Below are 25,809 nucleotides of genomic sequence, written 5' to 3'. Positions count from 1 at the left end.
GAGTGGGAGGGGGAGAAGGGGAGAGGGTGAGGAGGAGGAGGGCAGTGGGGAAAGCGTGTGTGGGAAATAACTATATATATATTTTTTTTTAAATTTTGTTTTATGTAACCAGTGTTTGGATTCTCTTCCACAGAAGGTTTAACTCCTGAGGATGGGAAGTTCTGGGATGGCACCATATTCCTCATGGCTCCTGCTGTGGGCTTGCTTGGCCTGGCTCCCAGGGAAGACCCCCCAGCCTGGGCAGAGCAGGGCTTGGCCTCCTGCCCGCGGCCCTAAACCCACCCTACAGAGCCCCGGGCAGGCAGGCACGGCCGTGGATCAGCGCAAAGCAAAACAGCGCCGAGCCCAAAAGCTACAAAGCTTTTGGAGCTCAAGTACTGCAGCTGATCGGAAAAACAACATCACAGCGCCCTCAGTCCCCTGCGATCCCGCTTTGTCCCCTGAGTCCCTGCCCCACGGCCGGGATGTGGCTCTGGGACAAGGGGACACTGAGAGGTGGGGGGGGGGGGGGTTGGTGCAGAGTCCTGGTGTGGGGCCGTGGGGATGTTCAGGGACAGTGGGGTGTCCCCAACCCCAAGGACAGCCACACTTCAGGGGCTGTCATGTGCCACCTGAGGGGGAGCAGATACCCCCCTACCCCATGCACACCACGGGAGGTGCAGTACTCCCACCACACACAAACCCTGCTGTGGGGCTGGGGGCGGGCTCAGGGACAGGGGGGTGCCCCCAACCCCAAGGACAGCCACACTTTTGGGGTGACATGTGTCCCCTGGGGGAGCAGGGCAGACCACTCGGGAGGGTGTAGCACTTCTCACCATACACAAACTCTCGTGCCGCCCGGAGGAGCTGCCCAGGAGTGTCCCCCCGCCCCGGGGACAGCCGCACTTTGTGGGGTATCCCGTGTCCCTCAGGGCGGTGCCAGCTCCCGCCTTTCCCCGCTCCCGCCGCGCGGGGGCGCGCCGCTCCCCTCACGGCGGGGGTGGGGGTGCGCGGGAGCGCGCAGTGGCGGCGCGGCGTGCGCGCGCCCCCTGCCGGCCGCGCGCGCACCCCCCACCCGTGCCGAATCTGCGGGCGCTGCCCCAGTGCGGAAAGTGCCGCGCTCCACCCGCGCCGCGCTTTACCCTGGGCCGCGATTTCATCATGCGGGGGGCGGGCGCTGCTCCGCCCGCTCCCCCTCCTTCTCCTCCTCCTCATGCCGCTTCCCCGTAGCGTCCTGCCCGCCCTGCTACGCCGCCTCGCCCGCCCGCTCCGCTCCGCCGCCGCCCCCCCTGCCATGGACGGCCCGCAGGCCGAGGCGCTGCTGGCGCCGCTCCGGAACGCGGTGCGGCAGCAGGTAACGCGGCCCGGCCCGCGCCCCGCTGGAGGGGCTCGGGGGTGTCGCCCGGGGGTCGGGCGGGCTGTGGGAGGTGCCCCCGACCCCCCCGGGGGTTGCCCGCCCTGCGGAGGGGTCTTGGCGCATCCTCCCGGAGCGCTGCTGCGGCTCCGGCTCTGGGCACTGCGCTGTCTGGAGGGGCCCCATGGTTGTCCCTATAGGTATTCCATGGGGTGTCCCTATAGGTGTCCCCATGGGTGTCCCCGGGGTCCCTGCCCAGCGCTGCTCCGCGGTTGCGGGTGGTCCCTCGGACACGGGGAGGGTACCGCGTGTGGGTTTCCCCTCATGGCTCTGTGCCCTCGCCGCGGTGCCGGAGCTGCCTGGCAGGGCTGGGTCTGTGCCTCAGCCTACCTGGATGTCCCCGCCCGGGCTGGCTGTGCCCGGGCTGGCTGTGCCCGGGCTGGCCCTCTCTGTGCCCTGCCTTAGGCCCCTGCTCGTGTCTCTCGTGTAAAACAGCCCTCTCGTCCCTTCGGGGTCACGCCGTGATGTCCCCTTAGAGCTGAGTTTGTGCCGGGTCTCGGAGGCCAATGACGTTCATTTGGAGTTACATATTTGCCTGATGCAGTAAGGGATGGTAATTCCTTTGCATATTTTCCATTTCATCATTCTGATTAATCTAGGTGGGTGATGTGTCCTTTTAGCTGGGGCTTCATCTCGTTGTTTTCCCACCTCCCTCCTTTTACCTTTATCATTCTTACCTGAGAAAGGTTTGGTTGTCTTTTCGTTTCCTAAATAAACCATGGCACTCTGGCTGTGTATGGTGATGGACCTTGTGGAATTCCTTCTCCTCTCTTCACCACCTGCCAGACCTGTGCCTGTGTGTCCCCCATGTGCCTCCTTTAAGTGGCTGAATCCATATTATTCTCCTGAGCTGCACACAGAGCTATGCGTGTGTCCCTTGTATTTGCAGATTTGTGCGTGTTTCCCCATTAAATGAGTGGATTTATGGCCCTCTAATTATGCCAGCACTTCAGTGAGTTTTTATTATGAATCACTGTACAGCATAATGCCTTGGCAAGAGAGCTGTGTGTAAATAAAGCAATGATCTCTAGCACCAGCCAATTTATTTAGTTTAAAATCCTGGGTGCTGTCTTTTTCTGTGAATACCAAGGCACCCCTTCTTTTCAGGGGTTGAAACTGTGGTGTGGGGCACCAAGGGAAAAATAAACAATAGTCCAGCTGGGGCCACACATATTGTGCTGTACAACTGGCTGTAGTAATTCCTGGAGATATTTGCACAGGAGGAGAGGGAGGGGATAACAAAGATCGGGGTGGTTGATGCCTCTGGATGCAGGAGTCTGTGTCTGGCAGCTCCAGGAGAAGTGGTTTAATTAAACCTAAGGGACTCAGCCTATGGAGAGGGAGCAGCCTATCTTCCTGCAGCAGTGCCTGATGCAATAAGCTGCCGTGATCCAGGGGTGGATCCCTCCCTGCTTTGCTGGTCTGTGGGACAAAGCTGCAGCAAAATTTGCCACATCGAGTGCTGCTGTGCCCTCCTCCTCTTGGGCAGGGCTGGAGATCGGAGCTTTAATTAGATTGAGTCCTGTCAGCAGACATAATTATTTGCTTCAGTTGTGTTTGTTTTGTTTTTTTTTTTCCTTCTCCTTGCGTATGTCTGAGCACTCTTACTTATAGGTCAAGACAAAGAGTTGCTGTGTGCTGCTTTTGGATGCTCAGCAGTGAGCAGGGTGAGGGCTCTGTTGAGTCAGCAGGAGCTGCTTTGCTGCTGCCTTGATGTTTTTCCCCTGCCGACCCCCCCGGCTCAACAAAGGCAATTTGGACTCACTACTTTCAAAGAGAAAAACACCAGATCAGATCCCTCCCTCTGCCACGTTACCCTGGAATGGCAGTTGCAGTCCTCAGCCCCAGAGTGAAACTTTCACGTTTTTGTTTAAGTAGTTAACAGGAAGGAAACAGCAGATTTGTTCTGTTCGGGTAGCTGATGGGGTTAATCCTGACAGGATTCTTATTTTTCCTTCTTCTCATTGTGTGTGTTTTAATGCAGTCCTTGGAGACATCCTTTTATTAATAAAATGCACTTTTGAACCCCTCAGTCTCTGGAGCCCTTTTATCTTTTCTAATCTGATTACAGAATAGCAATCTGTTTATTCTCTTCTCTTTGCTTTCTCAGTTACCTGTAATGTTTTTGCCAGGAAAGTTCAGAATTTAGGAAGAAAAGTTGGTGTTGTGAAAATGTTACAATCTCTGTGGATTGTGGATTTTTTTCTTTTTTTTTCTCCTCATGATATGCAAGGTGCAAGAAGAATGCTGAACTTGGAGTATCCCATTTTTAGAACATCCCACTTGGGGCAGCTTTGATATCTCTGTGCTTTTTCCTCCAGCACTTTTGTCCTTCTTAGTAATTCAAGCTAGATCTTGGTTTTGGTGAAGAAGAATGGAGTCAAAGGAGGACTTTTAGTTCATTTATCTCCAGGAGGATCATGTTCATAAAAGAGCCCTTTTGGGTGTGTAGGGATTGAGATTTCCCTGGGCTGGAAGGGGAGAATCATCCCCACAGGGCAGAGAGACCTCTGTGGAATTGTAACAAGGTGGTGGTGATTTGACTCAGGTCAAGACCCCCTGTAAGGCCACTGCAGGGTTTTGCTGCTCTGAAATATTTAGGCTTTGGGGATTTTTTTTAAAGGGTATTTTTATTTTGTTGTTGACTTCGTTGTATTTCAAAGTTACAGAGCAGGTTTTAAAAATAATGACAATTTTCACTAGAAATGCAACGTTTTCTTTGCTTAGACATTGGGCTGCAAATATCTGTCTTCTGTGAGACTTTCTTCTGAAAATTTGTGTCCTTACTGACCAGTTTTGATCAGGTAGAACATAGGAAAATAAGTCTGAAATGGTCATGGGCTTTGAAGAAAAGGGAGGGGGTGGAAGGAAGAGGAGCCTTTGGAAGGAGATGGAGAGCACAAAGCCTGTGATCACCATCTGAGAATCCATTTAGTGCATCCTTAAAGACAGAAACCAGGAATTTGTGATCTACAGAGAGGAATATAATTCCACATGGAGATTGAATAGCAGGTCTGATTTAACAGTTGTGTGGGGTAGTTGGATTTCCCTAATGAAGTCTACTCTCCTAAGGGTCTGCTAACTCTTAAAATTGTGTTTCTCACTTGAAGCCTCTGGACACCTGTGTGCAGGCTGGACAGTAATCTCCTTTTGGATTGCCAGGGGAGCTGGAAGAAAGAGAGATCTCATCTGTGGCAAAGAATGAATCTATAATGTTCTTTTTCCCCCAGGGAGAGCTGGTGAGAAAGCTGAAGGAAGAGAAAGCTCCCCAGGTGGACATAGATAGAGCTGTAGCAGAGCTCAAAGCTCGGAAGAGAATTCTAGAAGCAAAGGTGAGTCTGGAAATTAAATTCTGAGTTTCACAGTTTCGTCTAAAAAGCCTTGAAATCTCTTCTTAATTCTTTATTGGATGTTTGGCCTAAACAGTCTACGTTCAGTCCTAGATTCAGTCCTAGACTGAATCACTTCTGAAATAGTTTTTACAGGTTTCCAGATAGGGGCAATTTCATTCTTCACCTGTTACACTAATTTCTGTTAGCATTAAATCAGTGTGGGAACAAATACATATGAGTTCAGGTTGCCCAGTAATCAAAGCTGAAATTGAGTGTATATTCACTAATCTTTGTTTGAAATATAGATTTTTTTTGTGTGCAGAGTGAGAGCACATGCTGTTCACTGTGCTGAATTTTCAAATTTTTTGTGCCTTGAAATTCCCTGACTTAGAATGTGTTTCTTTAGAAACCACCCATTTTGCTACAGTAACAAAGTTTTTGTAGATGTTTCAAATAACCTGTAGTTATTCTCAACCTTGGAGGTGAAATTGTATCCCCTTTTTTCAATGCAGCCAAGCTCTGAAATCTTAGTGCAAATTAAATGATGAAACTTGAAGTTTGTTGTCTTTAGATCCATAAAGAAGTAAAATACATTTCTTATCCTGTGAGCTCACCTCCCCTTCCCACACTGAAACAACAAAAAGAAACTCTTGAAACTTAAAAACAGTCACTTGTGCAGATTCACCCATGTAATTCTAATTTCTATCTCATGTAAACATGATTGTAGTTGTGCCTGGGTGATACTCTTAAAAATAAATGAATTAATGAGTAAATACAGCACTTCTTCCAGCTGCCTGACTGTGAGAATGTGAGTTCACCTGAACTGAAACCCATTGACCCTGTTTGTCCTACAGCGTCACATGGGATGAACAGGTGCTGCTCTCTGCCAGGTCTGGCCTTGTGGCTGCCTGTTTACTTACACTGAACCCAAGAAAATGTCATTTTTACTGAGTATTCAGCATAGGGACTGGGCTTTGAAACCATTGCATGAAACCTGCATTGATAACTAGGTCATCCTGCAGGAATACTATCTAGATGTATTCCCAGTTTTGTGTACCAACCTTCAGAAGCTTGGGCGATGTCACCAGGCAGGTGAGGGGTCCTGGTGTCCCTGTGGATGTCACCAGGCAGGTGAGGGGTCCCTGTGGATGTCACCAGGCAGGTGAGGGGTCCTGGTGTCCCTGTGGATGTCACCAGGCAGGTGAGGGGTCCCTGTGGATGTCACCAGGCAGGTTTGGAGTTCTGATCTCCCTGTGGATGTCAGCAGGCAGGTTTGCAGTTCTGGTATCCCTGTGAGCCCCACCTCTGTGTTGGAGGGTGCCTGTAGGATGCAGTGGGGAGGTTTCTTAGCACTTACACAATTTGTGTGGGCTGTCAATGCAAGGCTGACCTTGCAAATGCAGCATCTGCCCTTGGGAGTGCAGCACTCCAGTACTGGGAGTGTCTCTCTCCTGATGCTGTTCCCAGCAAGGTTCACAGTCCCTTCCACCTTTGGGGGAAGGCAGCAGTGGTGGTTTTCAAGGCCTGGGGTTCCTACAGGATGTCAAAGCAGCTCTGAATTTGGAGCTTTGAGCAGGGTGGAGCAGCTGAGTAAACAGAGTACAGTGCTTTTAAAATTAGACCACATTGATTTGTCATTATAGATGATAGAAAAGGGGAAATTTTAAATACATGGACACACAATACTTTTTGTTACTCAAAGGCTTTTCCAAGTGATAGTCTGAGACACTTAAGGGGATCTGAATTTATTGCACTTCTGGGCTTATCTCTGCCTTAATGATCAAAACAGCTGCCTTGAGGGAAATCTTTGAAGTCTGTTGACCTCACTAATGGATTAGATTGCAAAAATCACAGGTTTTCAGATAAAGTAGTGAGTCTGGTCTTAAACATTGTCACAGTATCTTGTCAGGGCATTAAGGCACTCTTAAATTTTCTGAGTGCTGAAAAAAATTTTACAAATAGATTTTCCATGCACAAATACCTAAAATCATCCATTTGTCCGAGCATGAGGATACTGGTGCTTGTAATCTTCATAGTCAAAATTCTTTCATGTGAGGAACACTTTATTGAAAGGTTTATGTATGCCAAGAGTTGGATTTGTGCAGTCTGAGATGGTCACTTAAAGGTCTTTTCATAGTCAGGAGAGGGAAGAAGGTCAGAACTGGAAATTGGCATTTTTTTGCAGTGATTGTGAAGAAATCTGAGGATAACTCACTCATGGAAAGTTAGGTCGTGAGTCCACCTCAAGTGTCTGAAGTGATGCTGCATTCAGACAAAGATGTTCATAAGTGAGCACTTGAATCTCAGTGGGGAGACTTCCTCTTTGGAAAATGAGGATGTTGACAGGATACCTTTTCTTCAAAGTGGTCTCTGCAGGCTTTTGACTCACAGTGGTGAGTGAAGAGGATTTCTCCTGCTGCCAGAATCAGGAGCTATGAACTGGTTTTGTTTTGCCTGACTTACAGGAACTGGCCTTACAGCCCAAAGATGACATCGTGGACAGAGTTAAGATGGAAGACACTCTCAAAAGGAGGTTTTTCTATGACCAAGCCTTTTCTATTTATGGAGGTATGGGTTTGAAGAAATGTACATTTTAATCCCTTTAGACTAATTTTCTCATCTTTCTAGCTGGTTGAAAGGCTGCACTCTAGCAGTGCTATATTAATGTGGCATACAAGATTTTTGTAAAAAGTTTGCTTCAAACTTTCCTGCTTGAGTCTGTAAACCGTTCAAAAATTCCCCCTTCCTGGAGTGTTTGGTTTGGGATGGGGCTCAGTTTTCGTTTTGTGCTCTCTGAATGGAAATGAGTAGACTTGAGGATGCATGTCCTGAGGATTACATTGGTAGAAGATGGCTTCTTTGCTGAGGGTAGGGTGTTTGGGGCTTAAGGAGATCATCAACTTATTTATAACCATTCATCTCTTCCTGAGCTTCTCTTGGCAAATTAATCACAGAATATTCTGAGCTGGAAGGGACCCACAAGGAGTCCAGCTTTTAAATGAATGGACCAAAAGGAGACCAAAAATGCACAAACCCACTGTGAACTTTAGAGCCTGTTCCCTCAGTGAACTTTGCCAATGAATTTTATGGCACAGAATAAATGTGCCTGTAAACCTCTTCAGATGGCTGATATGAGCATCTTAGGAGGCAGCACAGTGCCTCTGTGGTTACTGCTCTTTCAGCTTAGAATCTAAATTAAACACTCTGAGTTGTTTTATTGGCTTTTTTTTAAATATTTGCAGTACATTGGTGATTTGCAGATATGTGTTATTTATTACTGACAGTAACACTGCTTCAGCTCATGCATGATCACTTCTGTATTCAGATTCCTCTTTCACACAGATTGCTCCCACAAAACAGAATCCATTGGTGGAGGGGATGTGGTTTTTAGAGTTGTTGGTTGCAGGAGTTTATCAGTTTTAGTTTCTGTCACTACCAGATGCCTCAGTGCTCTGCCACTGAACTGTGCTTCATGCTCATAGAATGAAACCAGCTGATGGAAATGCTGAGAAGGGAAGACATCTCCTCCAAACAGTGCAGCTTCGTCTAATCTCACACTCCTTTCTTACCTTTTCCTCTTTGCAGGAGTCAGTGGTCTGTATGACTTTGGGCCTGTTGGGTGTGCTTTGAAGAACAACATCATCCAAGCATGGAGACATCACTTTATTCAGGAAGAGCAAATCCTGGAGATTGACTGCACCATGCTCACACCTGAGCCAGTTCTGAAGTAAATATGGGTCTTTTTTTGTTGTTTTATTTTCCTACCTGCATCATGTAATTTCTGGTCACAGGTGCTTTTTACAGAGTTCTGTAAAATTATCCACAGGGATCTTGAGTGTGGGTCACCCAGTTTCATACCATAATTAGGTTCCAGTGCACAGGTCAGTGTGATAAGCTGCTGTTGTAAATCAGGGAAAGGAGTGGCATTCATGTTTGAGAGTTCAAAGCTTCCTAGCAGTCCCATTAGTTAAGAAACTGTCATTATTCCTTTTTCTAAAAGATTAAGAAGACAAGGAAAAGGGCAGAAACTTTCATGCAGATGAGATATAAAATGCTGGGAATATCTTCACCTGAATTACTGGTTACTCCTCAGTACTGCAGCTCTGTCTAGTTTTGATCATGATGTAGTTCCTGAAGGCATTAAGTGTCATCTTTGTGACACATTTTAAGATTTAGATTATTGATACTTTCCACAGATCATATTTTCTGAGGTGTGATGCTGCTTAACATGACTCTGTAACTTAAAGCAGGAGTGAGCCTGCAGTTTTTGAAGGATTTAACTTTGATAAAGTCTGTCCCCTGGGATCACACAGACCTGGGGCTGTCTGGTGGCACCTGTCACATTCCTTGTTTTGTGTCATCTCTTCTAGGACTTCTGGCCACGTGGACAAGTTTGCTGATTTCATGGTGAAAGATGTGAAAAATGGGGAGTGTTTTCGTGCTGATCATCTCTTAAAAGGTTTGATTCTGTTCCAAGCTGGGTGGGCCTGGGGATTTCTTGCAGTGGTACAAGCACTGGAAAAGAGAATCTTTCTCAAGAAAAGCCTGCTGCTGTGGCCAGTCTTTCATACTTGTGATTGCAGTAATTAATCATACCATACCAAAAATCCCATATGTTCTGCTAGTGTCTTAAGTGAGGTTCAGGATCTCTGGTTAAAACACAGTTGTGTCCCTTTTTATAAAACCCAGTTTCATCAGGCTGTGAAAGATTACTGTGTTGTCTAAGCCAAGGAATCCCATATAACAAGATTCTTGTACTCCAGTGCATTCTGGTCTTAGTTTTCTTGAATTTCAGTTGCTTTTTTCAAGTACTGGAAAACAATTTATTGATGCTGTCAGGGGTCAGAGTATGTTTTACCTGTGAGAGGTCAATTACATGGCAGTGAATGACTTTCGTGTGTACCTTAGAAATAGACTTTAGGCATTTCTTTGATTTGCAAAGTCCTCACACTTCTTCCTGGTTAGTAAAATTTGTTTGGAAAAACAAACCAAGAAAGTCACAGGAAGGAATCTCAGAAATAAGAAGCCTGTTTGAAAACTTTCTCAGGTACAGCTCCACTGTGAATGGAAGGATTGTTTCACTCTGGTTTAGTGAGTGGTGCTCTCTGGTTTTTGAGCCTTTTCCTTTAAATTCAAGTATGCAGAACAATCTGTATTGGCATTAAAGTACTTTTTATTATATTCTTTCATTACGAATTTCTTTTGTCAAAAAAAAAAAAAACAAACTCAAAAGAAGCCCATCCAACCTCTGCTTCCTTTGCTGAGCAGCCTCATCAAACAAGTGTGTTCCTGTGTTGTGCAGCCCCTCCCTGTGAGCAGCCACCTGCTGTTACTGCCAAACTGAGCTGTTACTGACTAAAAAGTCAAATTGCTTTTTTCAAACAAGAGTGGGAAGCCTTGGCATCACTGTGTGCCTTTGTGTGTCAGGGAGGATGTTGTGCTGTAACGTGGAATGCAGTCCAGCTCCTCTGTACCAGCTCTGTACCTGCCTCTGACAATAAAATCAGCCTTGCTGCTTGGGATCAGACTAGATTTAATTTCTAGTCTGTATAATAGAAAGCAAGAAAAGGACTACAAATGACTGCTTGGGTTTGGAGACATAATATTGGAAAGGAACTGGATAAGAATGTGTTGTTTTCCCTGTGGCTCTCCAGTACAGTGAACTGTGGGTCACCACTGCCCTGAGGACATGACTGGAATTACCCTGGTGGACACTGTCAGGACAAGTTGTGGACATCACTTAACACATGCTGGGGAATCCTCCTGAGCTGTTTCATACTGGGGTCAGTGATGGAGTTGCAATCTAATCTCAACTTTTCTTACAGCTCACCTGCAGAAACTGATGTCTGACAAGAAGTGCACAGCAGAGAAAAAGGCAGAAATGGAAAATGTTCTAACACAGGTGGGTGCTGCACAGGGAGGTGACTGCTTCAGGGACAGGGGTGTGTGATAGAGTCCAGAGGCAGTGGCGCTTTTCTGTTCCTGAAGATGCTCAGAAGCCTTTTCCCCAGAGATCCTCTCAAATACAGACAACTCACTTGTTAATAAATAGTCTGAGCTTGCTGGTGAATCTCATCTCTCTCCCTGTTTTGGGGAGTTGCTGATTAATGAATCTCTTGAGTGTTGGGTTGGTAGGGCTGAAGCTCAGTCTTGGAGTTGGTCTGCTCTGTTTCATTTGATTCCCTTGCAAAAGGCTTTTACATTTGTCAGTCCCTTTTATGGGATTGTCATACAGAGGAACAGAGATGGATCACAAGTTTTGTCAGGGTTTTTTTGAGTCACCTCAGCACTGATTTGCTTTGTTCTGAAATTGTCTCAGTGCTTTGGAGATTAGTTCCTCTGTCTCTGGCACCCCACAAAGATTTTTCTTATGTTTACTATGAGAATAGTTGGTGTTCAGTCTGACATTCCTGAACAACTGTACAAACATTTGCCTTTATTTTTTTTGGTTTTTCTTTGTTTTTAATGTTTGTTCTCATGACTTCTAGGATAAATGCTTCCAAAGCCATGCATTGAATGAATGTTTCCTTCCAGAAAGAGAAACTTTTTTTGTCAGTGTTTTGCATCACTGAGCAGCTGTCATTAGGTTTTCCACACTACAACACTGAACTTTTACCATCCTTTAGGGAAATCTCTCTGTTAATAGAGTATTTTTCTATACTGTGTTTGGATTTGTTTTCCTGATATATGAAAGATCATGACAACTAGAAATGCAAAACAGCTCTAAAAGGGCATCTAATGCATAGCTTGAATATTGTGTTTCAAGCAGCAGAAGAAAAAGAAGTGAATGCAGACAAAGCCCTGCAGAAATTTTAGCTTTCTTCTCTCTCATTGCTGTATTATTTTTGCTCCCAACACAGAGCTCCCCATGTTTTAGCTGAATCTGTTCAAAAGAGTCTGTTCTGGTGGGTGGTGGTGCAGTCCCAATGACTTTTCTTGTGCTTTACACCCACTCTTGAGCTCAGACCTCCTGTGGTATGACTAAATCCCAGACCTATTACTAAAATGGGTTTGCAAATGTGCACAGTGTATTCTTCTATCACTGGTTCAAACTTTCAGCTTGCTTGAAAATTTAGGTTAGAAGGGAATATTTTGGGCAGGTGATTCAGAGCTGTAGATCACGCTCAATAAAAGATAAAGAGGACATTCATTCCTGTTATCTAGTAATTAAAACAATTCTCTTGTGTTTTGGTTTTAGTTGGACAATTATGGCCAGCAAGAGCTTGCAGATCTCTTTGTGAACTACAATGTGAAGTCCCCTGTCACTGGGAATGACCTGTCCCCTCCTGTTTCTTTCAATCTGATGTTCAAGACCTCCATTGGGCCTGGAGGAAATATGCCTGGGTAGGTGCTAATTTCATTCTGCTCACACTCTCCTTGCTTTAGAGATGATTTGGAAGAGAAATGAAATCTCTGGAATAGCCTTCTCCTGCCTCTCAGTCCCAGCTTCCTGTCACAGGTTAGCATTCCTTGGAGTCTTGGGGAAAGGCAGGAGAAACAAGGGGCTGTTGGAGAATCATGAAAATACTTAAAGCACCCAAAATACAGATCCCAGCTGTGCCCTTGCTGGTTGGAGTAGTTTTCATAAAGTTAATGCTGGTTTCCAATTGTCAGTGTCTTCATGGCTGCAGAAAACCTACTTCAGGATACCTACTTTGAGGAGGGAGGTGAAGTTTTTTCCCCTTCAGTCTTTTGCTTAATTGGGTTTTTTTTTTTTTTGTCTGGAATTAAAAGTCTCAAGAGAAAAACTTTCACCTGTGAGTTTTGTAACAACTGTGGCTTTCCCCAGCCTTAAATCTTCCTGATTTTTCCTCTCCACCATCTCTTTTCAGCTATCTGAGGCCAGAAACTGCACAGGGAATATTCCTCAACTTCAAACGTCTGCTGGAGTTTAACCAAGGCAAATTGCCTTTTGCTGCTGCCCAGATTGGAAATTCCTTCAGGAATGAAATCTCACCCCGCTCCGGCCTTATCAGAGTGAGGTACTGCCAGCTTCCTCTTTCAGCAGGAGGGCACCTGGGAGCAGGGAGCATCTTCCTTTGGGTCCAGGGTTTGTGCTGCATTGTTTCACTTTAATGCTTTCTCCCAGAGGAATCTTGTTTTTGTGCCTGGTGAGCCTCAGGCTCTACAGATGAATTCACAGTTTAGTTTTTAAGTACAGAATTCTAAGATTGGCTTGTGGGAAGCAGAATCTCTGAAATAGTTGTTGTATTAGAGATAGACTCAGTTTCACTGACAGAATTTGACTTCCATCAGTCTAGAAGAATCGTGTCCAAGGGAGCTGTGTTCTCTGCAGGGCTTTGCTTATTTAATTATGTTTGTGCAATTTGCTTAGAAACTGAAATCAAAATGTGGTTGACCTTGCAGCAATATTTCCTTGTCTCAGTCCTGCAGATTCTGCAGTTCTACAGCTTGCTGTAGAGAGGAAGTTGGGAGATAACCTGACTTAGGACCAGTGTTTGTGTTGCACGATCAATCAAGCTGGAAAGTTCAGGGTTATTGGGAATTATTTGCAGTTCTGTCTCTGGATAAAAGTGCTTACTGCCTTTCACTCAGGATAATCTCTGTATTTAAACTGATCTATCCTAATTGGAAGTCTCTTCCATATAATTTGGAACAGGGGCTCCCATGCACTGGCAGTACATGTTATAAACTTGGTAATTGATTATTTTGTGGTGCCATAAATGTCACTGAGAGGCCGCAGCATCCTAGCACAGAGGGAACTCAGGGATTTCCTCAGTTCTCCTGTTCTGTTTAGCTCATCTGGAAATGAGAACTTCTCTCACTGAAATCATCTTCAGTCAAATATAAATGATATGCTTGTGGCACATTTATTGGAGACTGTTATTATGCAATCACAGCAAATTACACCCTGATGGCTGTGATTTACAGTTAATGATTACCTAGAGCTTTTTTAAAGGTTGTTGATAGCGAGCTAATTCAGTGGAAAGTGATTTCAAGCAAGAAGGCTCAGAATCAATCTCTGAGTAAAGATATATTAAAGACAAGTTCTTAAAACAGAATTCATGCCATTGCTGCATGCAGCAGTATCATTATCTTCAGGAAATTACCACCTCACCTGGTTATTTTTGGCACCTATGAGATGAGTTAAAGCTACTGATTTAATCAGCAGACCCTGTGAGGACCAACTGCTTCTAATATGGGCATCACAGCAGTCTGGAAAAACTCTAGAGAACTTCTGGAAGTACTTCCAAAGGTGGTGTTCTCTGCTCTGATTCACAGTGGGGTTAACCATGGCCTGGAGAGCTCTAGATGAATCTGTAGAAAGTTTTGTTAGGAGTTGGAAGATGAAAAAAAATCCAATGATGAGGCTGGTTCATGTTCCAGTCTGCCCATTCTCTTGCCTGGGTCCGTGTAGGATTTTAAATTACTGGCTTGCTGTGAGAGGCTGAAGCACAATGGTTTATTAGGATCTAATGCATAAAATATTTAATGTGTGTGTGTTTGTTTTCACTAGGGAATTCACCATGGCAGAAATTGAGCACTTTGTGGACCCCAGTGAGAAAAACCACCCCAAGTTTCAGAACGTGGCAGATCTCAACATCCTCCTGTACTCGGCCAAGGCCCAGGTCAGCGGGCAGTCTGCGCACGTCATGCGCCTGGGAGACGCTGTCCAGCAGGTAACCCTCCTCCTGCAGCCACACCCAGCTTGCTCCCTGCAGTGTTCCTCTCAGGGCTAAGTTACAAACTGGCTTTTTAAAATTAGGGCTCTGACTGATGGGTCTGTCCAGTCCTGTGTTGGTCTGAACTTATGTAGTGCAGTTGGAATATTCTGAATCCAGGACTGAAGGCATGGATCACTGGGCCTACACAAAGTTTGTGTTGTGTTGGTGCCAGCTGGGGTTTGCTCCCAGATTTATGAGTAGTTTCTCTTGAGTGAATCAAGAGAGAAATCTCTCTCGTGAGACTGAGATCTAGGCCTGGCCCTTGCTACCAGAAGAGTGCTAGGATGGGGGCTGGAGGCTAAACTTCACACTTAGCTAGTGAAGACAGGCAGAAAGGAATATTAATACAAGCAGTATCTGGGAATCTCATATTCAGCTGCTGATCCCCATGAGTACGTGGCTTGCATAATTAGATTAATCACTACCTGATTAATCTAATTATGAATGAGTTTATTTACCAACCTCCTCCACCCCATTTCCTCCAACCCCCAAATGTAAGAAAACCCTGAAAAAATACCAAAACACTGCCTTAAAAAAACATAAACAAAGCAAAAAATGCCAAAAAATAAAAAGAACACCACCCCTCTGTTGTATTGCAGCTGTGAACTGCAGGGTGCAGCTGTTGTAATGCCAGTGACTGCACTGCTGCATACAGTGGGGTATTTACAAGTAGGTGATCCTCAGAGCCAGTGGGTGATGAGTCCTGGAGTGACAGTAGCTCACTGTTTGATCAGATGGAGATGCTGCCAGTGCCACAAGGTGAATTTGAAGAGATGGAACAGCTTCAGGAGAGACGGAACTTAACCACAAGTTCTATCTGTAACATGTCAGGTTGCCTGCAGAAGTTCAACAAATCGTGACATTGATTCCTTAGGAATTCACATGGGTGTTTTCTTCTTGCTTTTTCTCCCTGCAGGGTGTGATCAATAACTCTGTCCTCGGTTACTTCATCGGCAGAATCTACCTCTTCCTCACCAAGGTCGGCGTATCCCCGGAGAAGCTGCGCTTCCGACAGCACATGGAGAATGAGATGGCTCATTATGCCTGTGACTGCTGGGATGCAGAGTCCAAAACCTCCTATGTAAGTGGGCAAAGTGCAAACAGCAAGGGGAGCCCCAGTCAGATCTGGTTTATTTCTGGCTTTTTTAAGTTAGAGCTGTGGGTCTGATGTGTCCGGCTCCATGCTGGTCTGAACACACATAGTGCAGTTGAAATATTCTGAATCCAGGACCAAGGAGCAGCTCAGCTCCCTGCACAGTTTCTGGACTGTTCATGCTGCTTTGGTAGGTCCAGGCTCCTTTGCTGGAGCCTGAAGTAGTGTGGGGACACTTCACTGGTCAAATTTCATCTGGAGTTAAAGGGTGATGAGTCCTAGTGCTTTCCAAAGACTGTAACCTCTCTAACAGCAGTGGGGAAGGATTTGTTTTGCTGGAGGTGTTATTCCAGGGCACATTGCTTCCTGCTTGAATGCTTGCTCTTCCTTTCCCTCTTCCATGCTGTGAGAAATGAGTTCACTCCTGCCAGTTCAGACAGCTGGTACTGGAAGAAAAATTCCTCAAGGATTTGATATCATCTTCCTGCTGAGTCATTAAGAGCTTTTTCATTCAAGCCTTGTTGAGTGCCTTTTTTTCCTTCATGTATTGTAATCATCACTAGTGATCTTTTATTACAGCATGTTAGAGAAATAACAGCCAGTAAAATTCTACCAAACTGAAGATTATGAGAAAACCAAACCTCCTGCAGCTTAGACGAGTGATTTGTCTTCATATAGAAAAGACCTGAAGGAATGGCTTCCTCTGAATGTCCATAGCTGAGCTCCACAAGTTCACAGCCTATCATTCCTCCAGCCCAAAACTGGACGTGGTTTGGGCTACACCATGTAAATAAGATTATTCAACTTTGCAAGCCTTGTCCTGATGATCAGGACAATGCTCACCGAGCAGGGTGTCCAACAGCCTAACCCAGGAGTGAGCACAGCAATCCCAGGGGTGTAAAAGGAGCACCTTGGGAACTGGAGCCATGCTTTGGTTTGTTACTTAGGTCTGATTAAAAATGTTTGGAGCACTCAGTTGTAAGAAGGGAAGGGGTCTGAGTAGCTTAAAATCCATCCTATAAATTTACTGTGTACAATGGTGTGGGTTAAGGAATTTAAAGATCCAACCCACCTCCCATGGGCAGGGACACTTTCCACTATCCCAGGTTGCTCCAAGCCCCATCCAGCCTGGTCTTGAACACTTCCAGGGATCCAGGGGCAGCCACAGCTTCTCTGGGCACCCTGTGCCAGGGCCTCACCACCCTCCCAGGGAAAAATTTCTTATTAATGTCTAATCTAAACCTGCCATCTTTCAGTTTAGAGCCATTCCTCCTTGTGCTGCCACTCCATGTTCTTGTCCAAAATCCTTCTCCAGTTCCTGGAGCCCCTTTAAGGCACTGGAAGAGCCTTCTCTTCTCCAGGTTGAACAACCACATAAACCTGTATTCTGTGTTTTCTGAGAAGTAGCTCTAGCACCCTAATAGCCAAATTTCTGTAAAAATCCTCCAGAATACCCTGAAACACCACAATTGTCAAGCTCAGGGAGTTTTTTCTGTTGACACACTTTTCCTGACACCCTGCTATATCACTCCAGCTTGGAAAACCACACAACATCTGGCTGCCTGTACATCCCACACTGATGTGACAGTGAGTGGGAAGCAGCTGCTGAGCCTTGTCTTGCATGGGATTGTCTGTTAGGAAATCCAGAGGGAGGCTGGATTTGCTGCTTCACCAATCCAGTGTGACCAATATTCTGAGATTCCTCCTTGCCATACATGCTGAAATACTGAATTAAGAGCTTCCCTTTCATGTGATCTGTGTTGTAGCAGCTCCTAAGCCAGGCTTTTGGCCATTCCAGTGTGGTTGATGCCCTGCTGTGTGTCCCATGGGGACGTGCTGTCTTGTGTGCCTGTGGCATGTGAGTGATAGGGCTGTGTGCTCTGGCCCCAGCCTGTGCTGTTGGCACAGGGCTGTGCTCTGCCAAGCCATGTGGAAAAGCTGGCCCTGAACACAGGCACTGGGCAGATGACTGATTGTTTCCTCTGGAAACAAATGGAATCACTCAAATGAGGGAGCAATTGGTGAGGGAGGGCTGCTTATTGTAACAGAGCTAATTATGTAGAAAAAACAGCCATGGGAGCAGGGAGGGCTTAAGGGTGAATAAACATATTTGATGGTTAAGTGGACAAAAAAGTGAGTTGGTGAAAGCTTCCAGTTTTGTTTTTTCAGGGTTGGATTGAGATTGTTGGCTGTGCTGATCGTTCCTGCTATGACCTTTCCTGCCATGCCCGTGCCACCAAAGTTCCTCTCATAGCTGAGAAGCATCTCAAAGAACCTATATCCTTTCAGAATAAACCAGCTTCTCCTCAAGGGATTGGACAGGGAGATGTCTTGGAGATCTGCACAGCTCTGTTTCAAGTCACATGTGTATATTTAACAGGGAAACCTACAACCACAGGCCAGCATGACTTTGGGAAGTGACCTGGAAAGAATTGAGCATTTGTTACTCCTTTCCTGTCTTGGAGGGAAGTTCCTTCGTCCAGCAGTGCAGGAGGTGTCTTTGTGTTGTGTAGCAATTAACTTAGACATAATGAAGGAACCAGGCCCTGCTTTCTGTCCTCACAAGCTCCTTAACTGCCTTGCACAGAACAGTCAACATTGTTCAGTTTGAGGCAAATAAGGGAGCCATTGGCAAAGCTTACAAGAAGGATGCCAAGGTGGTGATGGAATACCTTTCCATGTGTGATGAGTGCTACATCAGCGAGATGGAGCAGCTGCTCAACGAGAAAGGGTGAGCTCTGTGTGTGTGGTACCTTCCTCTGACATCCTGATGTAGGCCCCAAAGCACTGCTGCATTTATTTGAGCCACTTGAAACCAGTTTCCTTGTGAGAGCTGGCTGTGTGGGTCATCTGAGATGTTTGAGTGCTCTCCCCAGGCATTGCTGGTCACCCATCAACACATCTCTGGGTGTATGCACATAAATACTTGTTTGTCTGTGTGGGAATGAGCTGCTGACTTTAGTAGGATCATCCCAGAAGAGAAGGAGTTCAGTGAAATGGCAATTATTTACCAGCTTCCCCACTCTGGTTTGAGAGTGGACCAGGACTGACTTAAAACTTTAATAAAATAATTCTGTGACTGATGGAACACAATAGTTAAATGAGAAGCAAAACTTGCCTGACTATCCTCCAGTGTTTAGTGAGCTGCTTAGGACCTGTTACAACCTTTAATTTACTGTGGCAGGAATTTGTATTATTTTCTTTGACCTGCCTTCCTAACAACTGAAAATATGAGAAGTCTTTACAGTTGTCAGATTTGGCTGAAGCAGGCCAACAGCTGTCTGTGTTAGGGGAAAGCTAATGGTGCAGTAACAAAAAAATAAACTTAATTTCCTGCTTGAAATGGTACAAGGTGTAGGATAAATGAATACATTACAGAATGGTAACACATCTTTCTTTCTTCTCCTGAGCTAAAATGTATTTCTTTCACATCTATGAATATGAGAGTGTAGGAAAAAACAGTAGCACTCAAAATGGGCAGAGAAATTATTGTAGAGAAGAGACTTAGTCCATACAGAAACTCCCTGAAATGGTTCAGTAGATGAGTTACAAGCAATATCCCTGGATTTATTGATAGCCCAGTGCCTGCTTTGTGTGCTTCCCTTTTACTCTTTGGTGTATAGGCTTCATCCTAAAAATTTCCCAATTGAGTTTGCTTCAGGCTGTTAACCACTGCAAAGTTCACTGTGATGATGAAAATGGTTGCTTTTAATGTACATGTAGTAATTTTATTATTCATGCAAATTTCTTTTAATGAGTGTGCTACGTGTTTCTTTCATCTCTGGGGTTTTCCCTGGCTTCTGTCATTCCACACTCAGAGTCAACCAAGTGATGCAATTAAGGAAATAAAACTTGTTTGTTTATTGCTGTAGCTTTTAAATGACTTCTTTTTCCTTTGCAGGGAATTCACTGTTGAAACTGAAGGGAAAACTTTTCTATTAACAAAGGACATGGTTACTGTGAAGAGATTTCAGAAAACATTACATGGTAAATTTGATTCTTTGTTGTTTGATCATCATCAGGATACACTTTGAGTATGAACTTTATTGGTACTATTGTCCTGTTAATAGTGTAACACAGCGTAGGAAAAATGCCAAATGTCATTTCCTTGAAATTTAAGAGTAAGAAGGCTTTTGTAAAGTCAGTGACTGCATCTCCACAGAGGTAAGTCCTGATACAGGAAAGGGGGCTAGAAGGAAACTTTTTCCAAAATGCATGGATTTAGTTCCTCAGAGAAGACAGAGAAAGGGCCCTGAGTTGTTTTCTACAGCCTAAATATGTCTTGTATATGAGCTAAGTCCAAATCTCTATTTCAGGTATTTGCATTTAGAGCAGAAATGTTTGATCTTTTGTTCCATGTACTCATCTACACGTGAGCAAAAGGACAGCATGAGCAACCACATCTTTTTCTTGTCCAAACACATTTTTAATGGTGCTGTATGTTATTTTGTGTTCCAGTGGAAGAAATCATCCCAAATGTCATTGAGCCCTCGTTTGGCATTGGAAGGATCATGTACACAGTGTTCGAGCACACGTTCCGCATCCGGGAAGGAGACGAGCAGAGAACGGTGAGTGCTGGGCCAGCTGCAGGCACCTGCCCTCCCCTGACATCCAGGGAAAGGGCTGCAGGAGCACTGCACAATGCCCAGCAGAGATGGGAAGGCCCAGCTGGGGTGTGGCATTGCTGGTTTTGCCAGTGTTGTGGTCTTGTGAAGGTCCCCAGGATGAGTTAAGACATGAGAATTCAAGTTCTCAGAAGGCTGATATGCTTAAGATATGATATGATATCATATCATATACTAAAACTATACTAAACTATAGAGAAAGGATACAGAAAGGCTAGAAAAGAGTAGTAATGAAAACCTGTGACAGACTCAGAGAGTCCAACACAGCTGGCTGTGATTGGCCATTAATTAAAAACAATTTATATGCTGGGTAAACAGTTCTCCAAATCACATTCCAAAGCAGCAAAACATGGAGAAGCTGGGGCTTCTCATCTTGCCAGGAGAAGAAATCCTGGTGAAGGGATTTTTCATAAAATATCACAGTGACACCAGAGTACTTTTCATTTTTACATGAGAGCATTCTGCTCATGTGTGCACGAGGCTCTTGCTGGATTCCTAGCAAGGAGGTGAGAAATTCCTCTTTCTGCATCCACACTTGACAGTGTTGCATTGCTCAGAGAAAGGCATATCTTCAGTGTTTTAATTTCCTTTCTTGCTGCTGCTTTTCCTGGAATCATACTTCTGTGCAGTAGGATGGACAGTGGACTAACTGTTTGCTCAGTTCCCTGTGAAATTCAGCCTTCTCTGGTTCTGGACACCCCTAAAACCTTGACCTGAAGCTTTGTTGTAGCAGGGGCCAGAGGGAAGTGTGTGTTACAGACAGAGCTTCCTCCAGCCAGTGCCCAGGTGTGGTGCTCTGTGCCATTGCTGGTGGCACATGAGAAGCTGGCTGGAAACTTGGTGCTGCTTCCTGCTTGTCGTTCCTGGCTCCTGGACTGTGTTCATAAAAGAGAAATACAACATTAAAAAAGTGCTTCTTTGTGTCTCTGGGTGTCACAGGATGTGGTACATTTATGACTGGGGGAACAAGGTTCAGGAGCCCAGAGTTAGGACACAGCTGACTTTGAATCCCAAACTGCTCCTGAAGTATAAAATATTGGATTTACCTTCCTTTTAGTACCTATTTACTTTCCATGTAGCCTGGGCTGCTTTATATTGTAGTACATCTCACATGCATTGCTTCTGTCCCTTGTACACCTTGCTCATTGCCAGGAAAGATCTTGTTATTTTTCCCTCACTTCTGGCACATTTTTATTTTCTGAGGGTGTCTGTGAAGGGTGCTAAAAGCCTTTTTGCTGCATATGCTCCATGTGTGTGTAGTCTCAAACAGTTTGGTTTAAACTGTGCCTAAGACTAAATCTCCTGGAAAGACACCTCCACCATTAATTTTTCTGTAATTCAGATGAGGTTACATTTCTTTAGGAAGGCTGTAATAGACTCTTCTGGTGGGAGGTGACATTTAGCTGTCAGGATATAAGGGGGAATGGAGGCTGAAGAAAACCAGTCCTGCTCCAGTGGTGTGAGATGTCAATGCTGATGTCCTAGAGTAGGCCAGAGACTCCCTTGGAACACTCACCGTGCCTCCAGCCTCAGTCAGAGCTTATTCTCACCTCCTAAGAGTCTGATCTGACCATTAAACTTGTATTTATTGACTTGTGCTTTTCCTTTTTTCCACAGTACTTCAGCTTCCCAGCTGTTGTAGCACCGTTCAAGTGCTCTGTTCTTCCTCTGAGCCAGAATCAGGAATTCATGCCTTTTGTCAAGGAATTATGTAAGTGTGCTAAGCACTTTGGGGCTGATGGGGCTGTGCACTGGGAAGAGAGGGCTCTCAAAATAGCATTGGGATCATGTGGCTCTCCAGAGTGCACAGGGAGAGTTGTTGACCTGAACCAGATGAATATCCACAAGCTTTGGGTATCCATCAAACTCTTCAGCTATACTCAAAAAACCCACTGCCATGACCATCCCTGTGTTGGTTTGGAGTGTAAAAGACATTGCTTTTTTTCCTTTTGTGTCAAAAATAAAACTTTCCTATTGCTTAGGAGTAGCTGGAGCAGTGGGGGTTTTTGTTTTGTAATTAAAGTTTGCTTTGCTTTTATTGGCCACCTAAATTATTGAGTCTGTCCCAGAGCTGCTGAGCCTGCAACCAATTCTGTCAAACTGCCTACTGGTAGTGGGCATTATGGGCAAAGATAGGGGCCATAAAACTGAACAGAAGAAGGGTAGGAACAGGGATTGCATGTCAGACAGTGCCTTTTGCTGTCAGCTCCAGTTCTGCCTGGGATTTGGTCTCCCTGCTCTGGATGTGCCCTGCACACTGAGGCTGGTGTGTTAAAGCAGAGTCATGGCACTGATGACAAGAGGAAAAATTTGGCTTTGCTCTTGCAGTGAGAGATGTAGTGCAATGTGGAGAGCTTGGAGAGCAAGCTCCCACAGGGTGGGTTCGACCCTGTGGTCCTACAAAGAATAGAACACTGGATGTTCTGTTGGAGTAAAATTGGGGCTCTGAGATGCTGCTTGCACCTGGGACAGGCGGTGCCTCATGGGGTGATGCCTAGAAAGGCTGACCTGGAACAGAGGCTAGAGAGTGTTAAAGGAATAAAGTAGGGATTTATTAAAAGGCCTTAAAGGATACACCTTGGGCAGCACAAGAGCCTCACCATCCTGGCTCTACCCAGGATGGACTCAAGATGGATGCTGGGTCTTTTCAACTTTTATAAGTTTTGGTCCATTTCCATGTTGGGGTTAATAGAGCTCCAAGTTACGCAGTCCCATCCTCCATGACTGCTCTCCTCAATTTGCTGTTGTTTGTACTTTTTAGGCCAAAAGCTGCAGTGGTGTCCTTGGTTCTGGGGCTGGAAAAGGATTGTTTTGTGTGACTGAGCTGTGAGGAGAACTTGCTAACACTTCACATGAAGTTCAGAGTCACACCCTAAGGCAGTACAGGATCTAGAAAACACAAAAGATAAAAATTAAAACATCAGGGTACGGCGAGCCTGTGCTGGGGTCCTGTAACAAGCCCTGCTCTGTTCCCTGCAGCCGAAGCACTGACCAGGACCGGGATCTCCCACAAGGTGGATGACGCTGCAGGGTCCATCGGCCGGCGCTACGCCCGCACGGACGAGATCGGCGTGGCCTTCGGCATCACCATTGACTTCGACACCGTGAACCGCACCCCGCACACGGCCACGCTGCGCGACCGCGACTCCATGCGCCAGATCCGCGCCGAGGTGAGCGCACTGCGCAGCTCACAGAGCTCACACAGCTCACAGAGCTCACACAGCTCATGGAGCTCATGGAGCTCACACAATTCACAGAGCTCACAAAACTCACACAACTCACGGAGCTCACAGTGCTCACACAGCTGATGAAGCTCACACCACTCACAGAACTCACACAGCTCACAGAATGACCAGGTTGGAAGAGATCTTCAAGACCATCCAGTCCAACCCAGCCCCAACAGCTCAACTCACCCCTGGCACCCAGTGCCACATCCAGGCTTTGTTAAACACACCCAGGGATGGGGACTCCACCACCTCCCTGGGCAGCCATTCCAGAACTTTATCACTCTTTCTGGGAAAAACTTTTCCCTGCTATCCAACCTGTATTTCCCTTGGTGCAGCTGGAGGCTGTGAGCTCTGGGTGTGTCAGTGCTGCTGGAGACAGAGCCCAGCCCCAGCTGAGCACACAGGCACCTTTCAGGAGCTGTGAGAGTGATGGGGGCACCCCTGAGTCTCCTTTGCTCCAGGCTGAGCACCCCCAGCTCCCTCAGGGCTTCCTCTCAGGGTTTGTGTTCCCAGCCCCTCTCCAGCCTCGTTGCCCCCTCTGGATGTGCTCAGTGTCCCAAGGTCCTTCCCAAACTGAGGGGCCAGAGCTGGACACAGCACTCGAGGTGTGATCTCACCAGGCTCAGGGGCTGGCAAAGCCAAGGATGCTCCTTTTGACCTTGGGGACAACATCCCCTACTGATTCTGATCCATCACTAATCCTTGTGGGAGCTGCCTCCAGCTCTGTAGCAATTAAGCTTTTGTGAGAAATCCCCAGGAACAGATACAGGTCAGACAGAAGGTGCTGGCCCAGCTGATAAAGTAGCAGAAGCTTTTGTTGTTCTTGCATGCAGAGGTGTTGATCTTACCTGGAAGCCATGCCTTGTGCTGACCACACTGCTCTTCAGTGTGGCCCTTTCCAAGAGAAGGCTGCTGAGTTAAAGCATTGACTGGGTTGTGTCTGGCTTTCAAAGGCTGTGCTCCCTGTAATCGAGAGGCACCAAGAGGCAGAACACTGGGGTTTGCCTTGCAGCTGGTGTTGCTTGTGCAGCACCACAGGAGCTGTAGAACCACTGCCCCAAAGCTCTGTGTGCCCTAAGCACACTCTGCCAGTGTGGCTGCAGTGCAGACTGAAATAGCAAAAACCTTCCTGTGGTGGGCTCTGCCTCAGCTCAGAGCTATGGATCTGCAGTCTAGGGAGGTTTTCAGGTTTTTCTTTTCTCCCTGATATTTCTTTTCTCCCGAGCCTTCACCCCAGGCACAGGAGGAGATGGTGCTCACATGTGAGGCTGAGTTGCAGCTCCACAGAAGCACCTGCATTGCCTGTGGCTGCTGAGCTGGATGGGGTTTGGCTGGCTGTAAAAGGCAGTGCCAGTTCCTCAGGGCCCCCTTCTGTCTCTCTGTCACCTGGGTGACCTCTCACTGCCAACCAGCAGAGATGAGACTTTGCTATCCTTCAGTTTCTGCAAATTTCCAGCTCTCTGGCTGATCCTTTGCACCATGACAGTGTGCTATGAGGAGCAAAGAAAAGGCAACTTGCAGTTTCTTCTGTGCTGGTCTTACAGTAGGTAGGGCCTAGCTGAATCCTGGCTTACAGCATCTTTTGGATGCGTGTAAAAAAAACTTTTGGGTTTTTTTTCCCTTCCCAAACTGTAGCACAACATTACCTTGCTTTGGTTTACCATTTTCCTCCTAATAACATTTAACAGATTGATCTTAGGTGTCCTAATTAATGGTTTTCTCCCCAAAAATTATCTTCCAGGAGATACTTTGTACCTGTTCTATTAACTGATGTAAAAATTGCCCAATATCTAGCTTGATTTTGGTGACTTTGTGTTTCTTATGTCTCTGTGGCTTTTCCGGCAGATCTCTGAACTTCCTGGCATCATCCGAGACCTGGCCAACGGTTATCTCACCTGGGCTGATGTTGAGGCAAAGTATCCACAATTTGAGGGACAAGAGACTGGCAAAAAGGACACAATAGAGGAATAAAGAAAAGGACCTGAAGTAAAATCCTGTCAAAATGTCCACTTTTTACTGTTCATGTTAATATGAAATAAACTTACCATGTATTATTCAAAGCTGCATTATTTGTGCACACAGGGACTATTTGGGTATTTTTTTTCTCTTCCTCAATTGCTGATCAGATTTAACTTTAAAAACTGAAATAATTGCAGCCTGAGCTGAAGGTGTTACAAATAAAAGCACCGTTGTATATGCCTGCCTCTCTGTTCCTGCAGCCTTGTGCTTTCTTTAGAAATGCCCCTTTTTTTCTCTCATTTTTGCCCTCCTGCTCAGGGCTGTGGGTGTTACAGGTTCATCCACAGGATTTCCTCTGGGTTTGGATCACCCTGGGCTCTGCTGGAAGATGGTCCCAGGTGCATGGGCTGTGTTTGTGAAGGGGTGATCTTAGTGCCAGTCCTCTTTTCTCCACTGTGGTTCAAGCAGCCACCTCAGGAGATGGTTCAGTGCTC

The 25,809-nt window shown here is 45.9% G+C and overlaps 1 protein-coding gene across 1 annotated transcript; it reads left to right on the top strand.

The window, feature by feature from the left end:
• The first annotated feature begins 1,175 nt into the window (after nucleotides 1-1,175).
• GARS1 (glycyl-tRNA synthetase 1) lies at nucleotides 1,176-25,552 on the top strand. Its single transcript, XM_050971209.1, has 17 exons — nucleotides 1,176-1,333; nucleotides 4,624-4,725; nucleotides 7,191-7,293; nucleotides 8,311-8,452; nucleotides 9,096-9,184; nucleotides 10,551-10,627; nucleotides 11,924-12,069; nucleotides 12,558-12,707; nucleotides 14,204-14,366; nucleotides 15,328-15,492; nucleotides 17,674-17,781; nucleotides 18,090-18,235; nucleotides 19,406-19,491; nucleotides 19,963-20,072; nucleotides 21,747-21,840; nucleotides 23,109-23,299; nucleotides 25,202-25,552. Exons 1-17 carry the CDS (start codon nucleotides 1,193-1,195, stop codon nucleotides 25,325-25,327), a joined length of 2,139 nt encoding a protein of 712 aa, XP_050827166.1. The 5' UTR covers nucleotides 1,176-1,192; the 3' UTR covers nucleotides 25,328-25,552.
• Nucleotides 25,553-25,809: the final 257 nt, after the last annotated feature.

The sequence above is a fragment of the Serinus canaria genome, chromosome 2, assembly GCF_022539315.1.
Source record: "Serinus canaria isolate serCan28SL12 chromosome 2, serCan2020, whole genome shotgun sequence".
Lineage (NCBI taxonomy): Eukaryota > Metazoa > Chordata > Aves > Passeriformes > Fringillidae > Serinus > Serinus canaria.
This window is presented reverse-complemented; position numbering and strand designations above follow the sequence as displayed.

What these genes read in the sequence shown, in the direction of transcription:
- GARS1 (XM_050971209.1), top strand. Translation starts at nt 1,193, where the DNA reads ATGCCGCTTCCCCGTAGCGTCCTGCCCGCCCTGCTACGCCGCCTCGCC. An exon ending in AGAGAATTCTAGAAGCAAAG is followed by an intron (nt 4,726 to 7,190) that starts GTGAGTCTGGAA and finishes CCTGACTTACAG; the next exon opens with GAACTGGCCTTACAGCCCAA. An exon ending in CAGAGTCCAAAACCTCCTAT is followed by an intron (nt 15,493 to 17,673) that starts GTAAGTGGGCAA and finishes TTGTTTTTTCAG; the next exon opens with GGTTGGATTGAGATTGTTGG.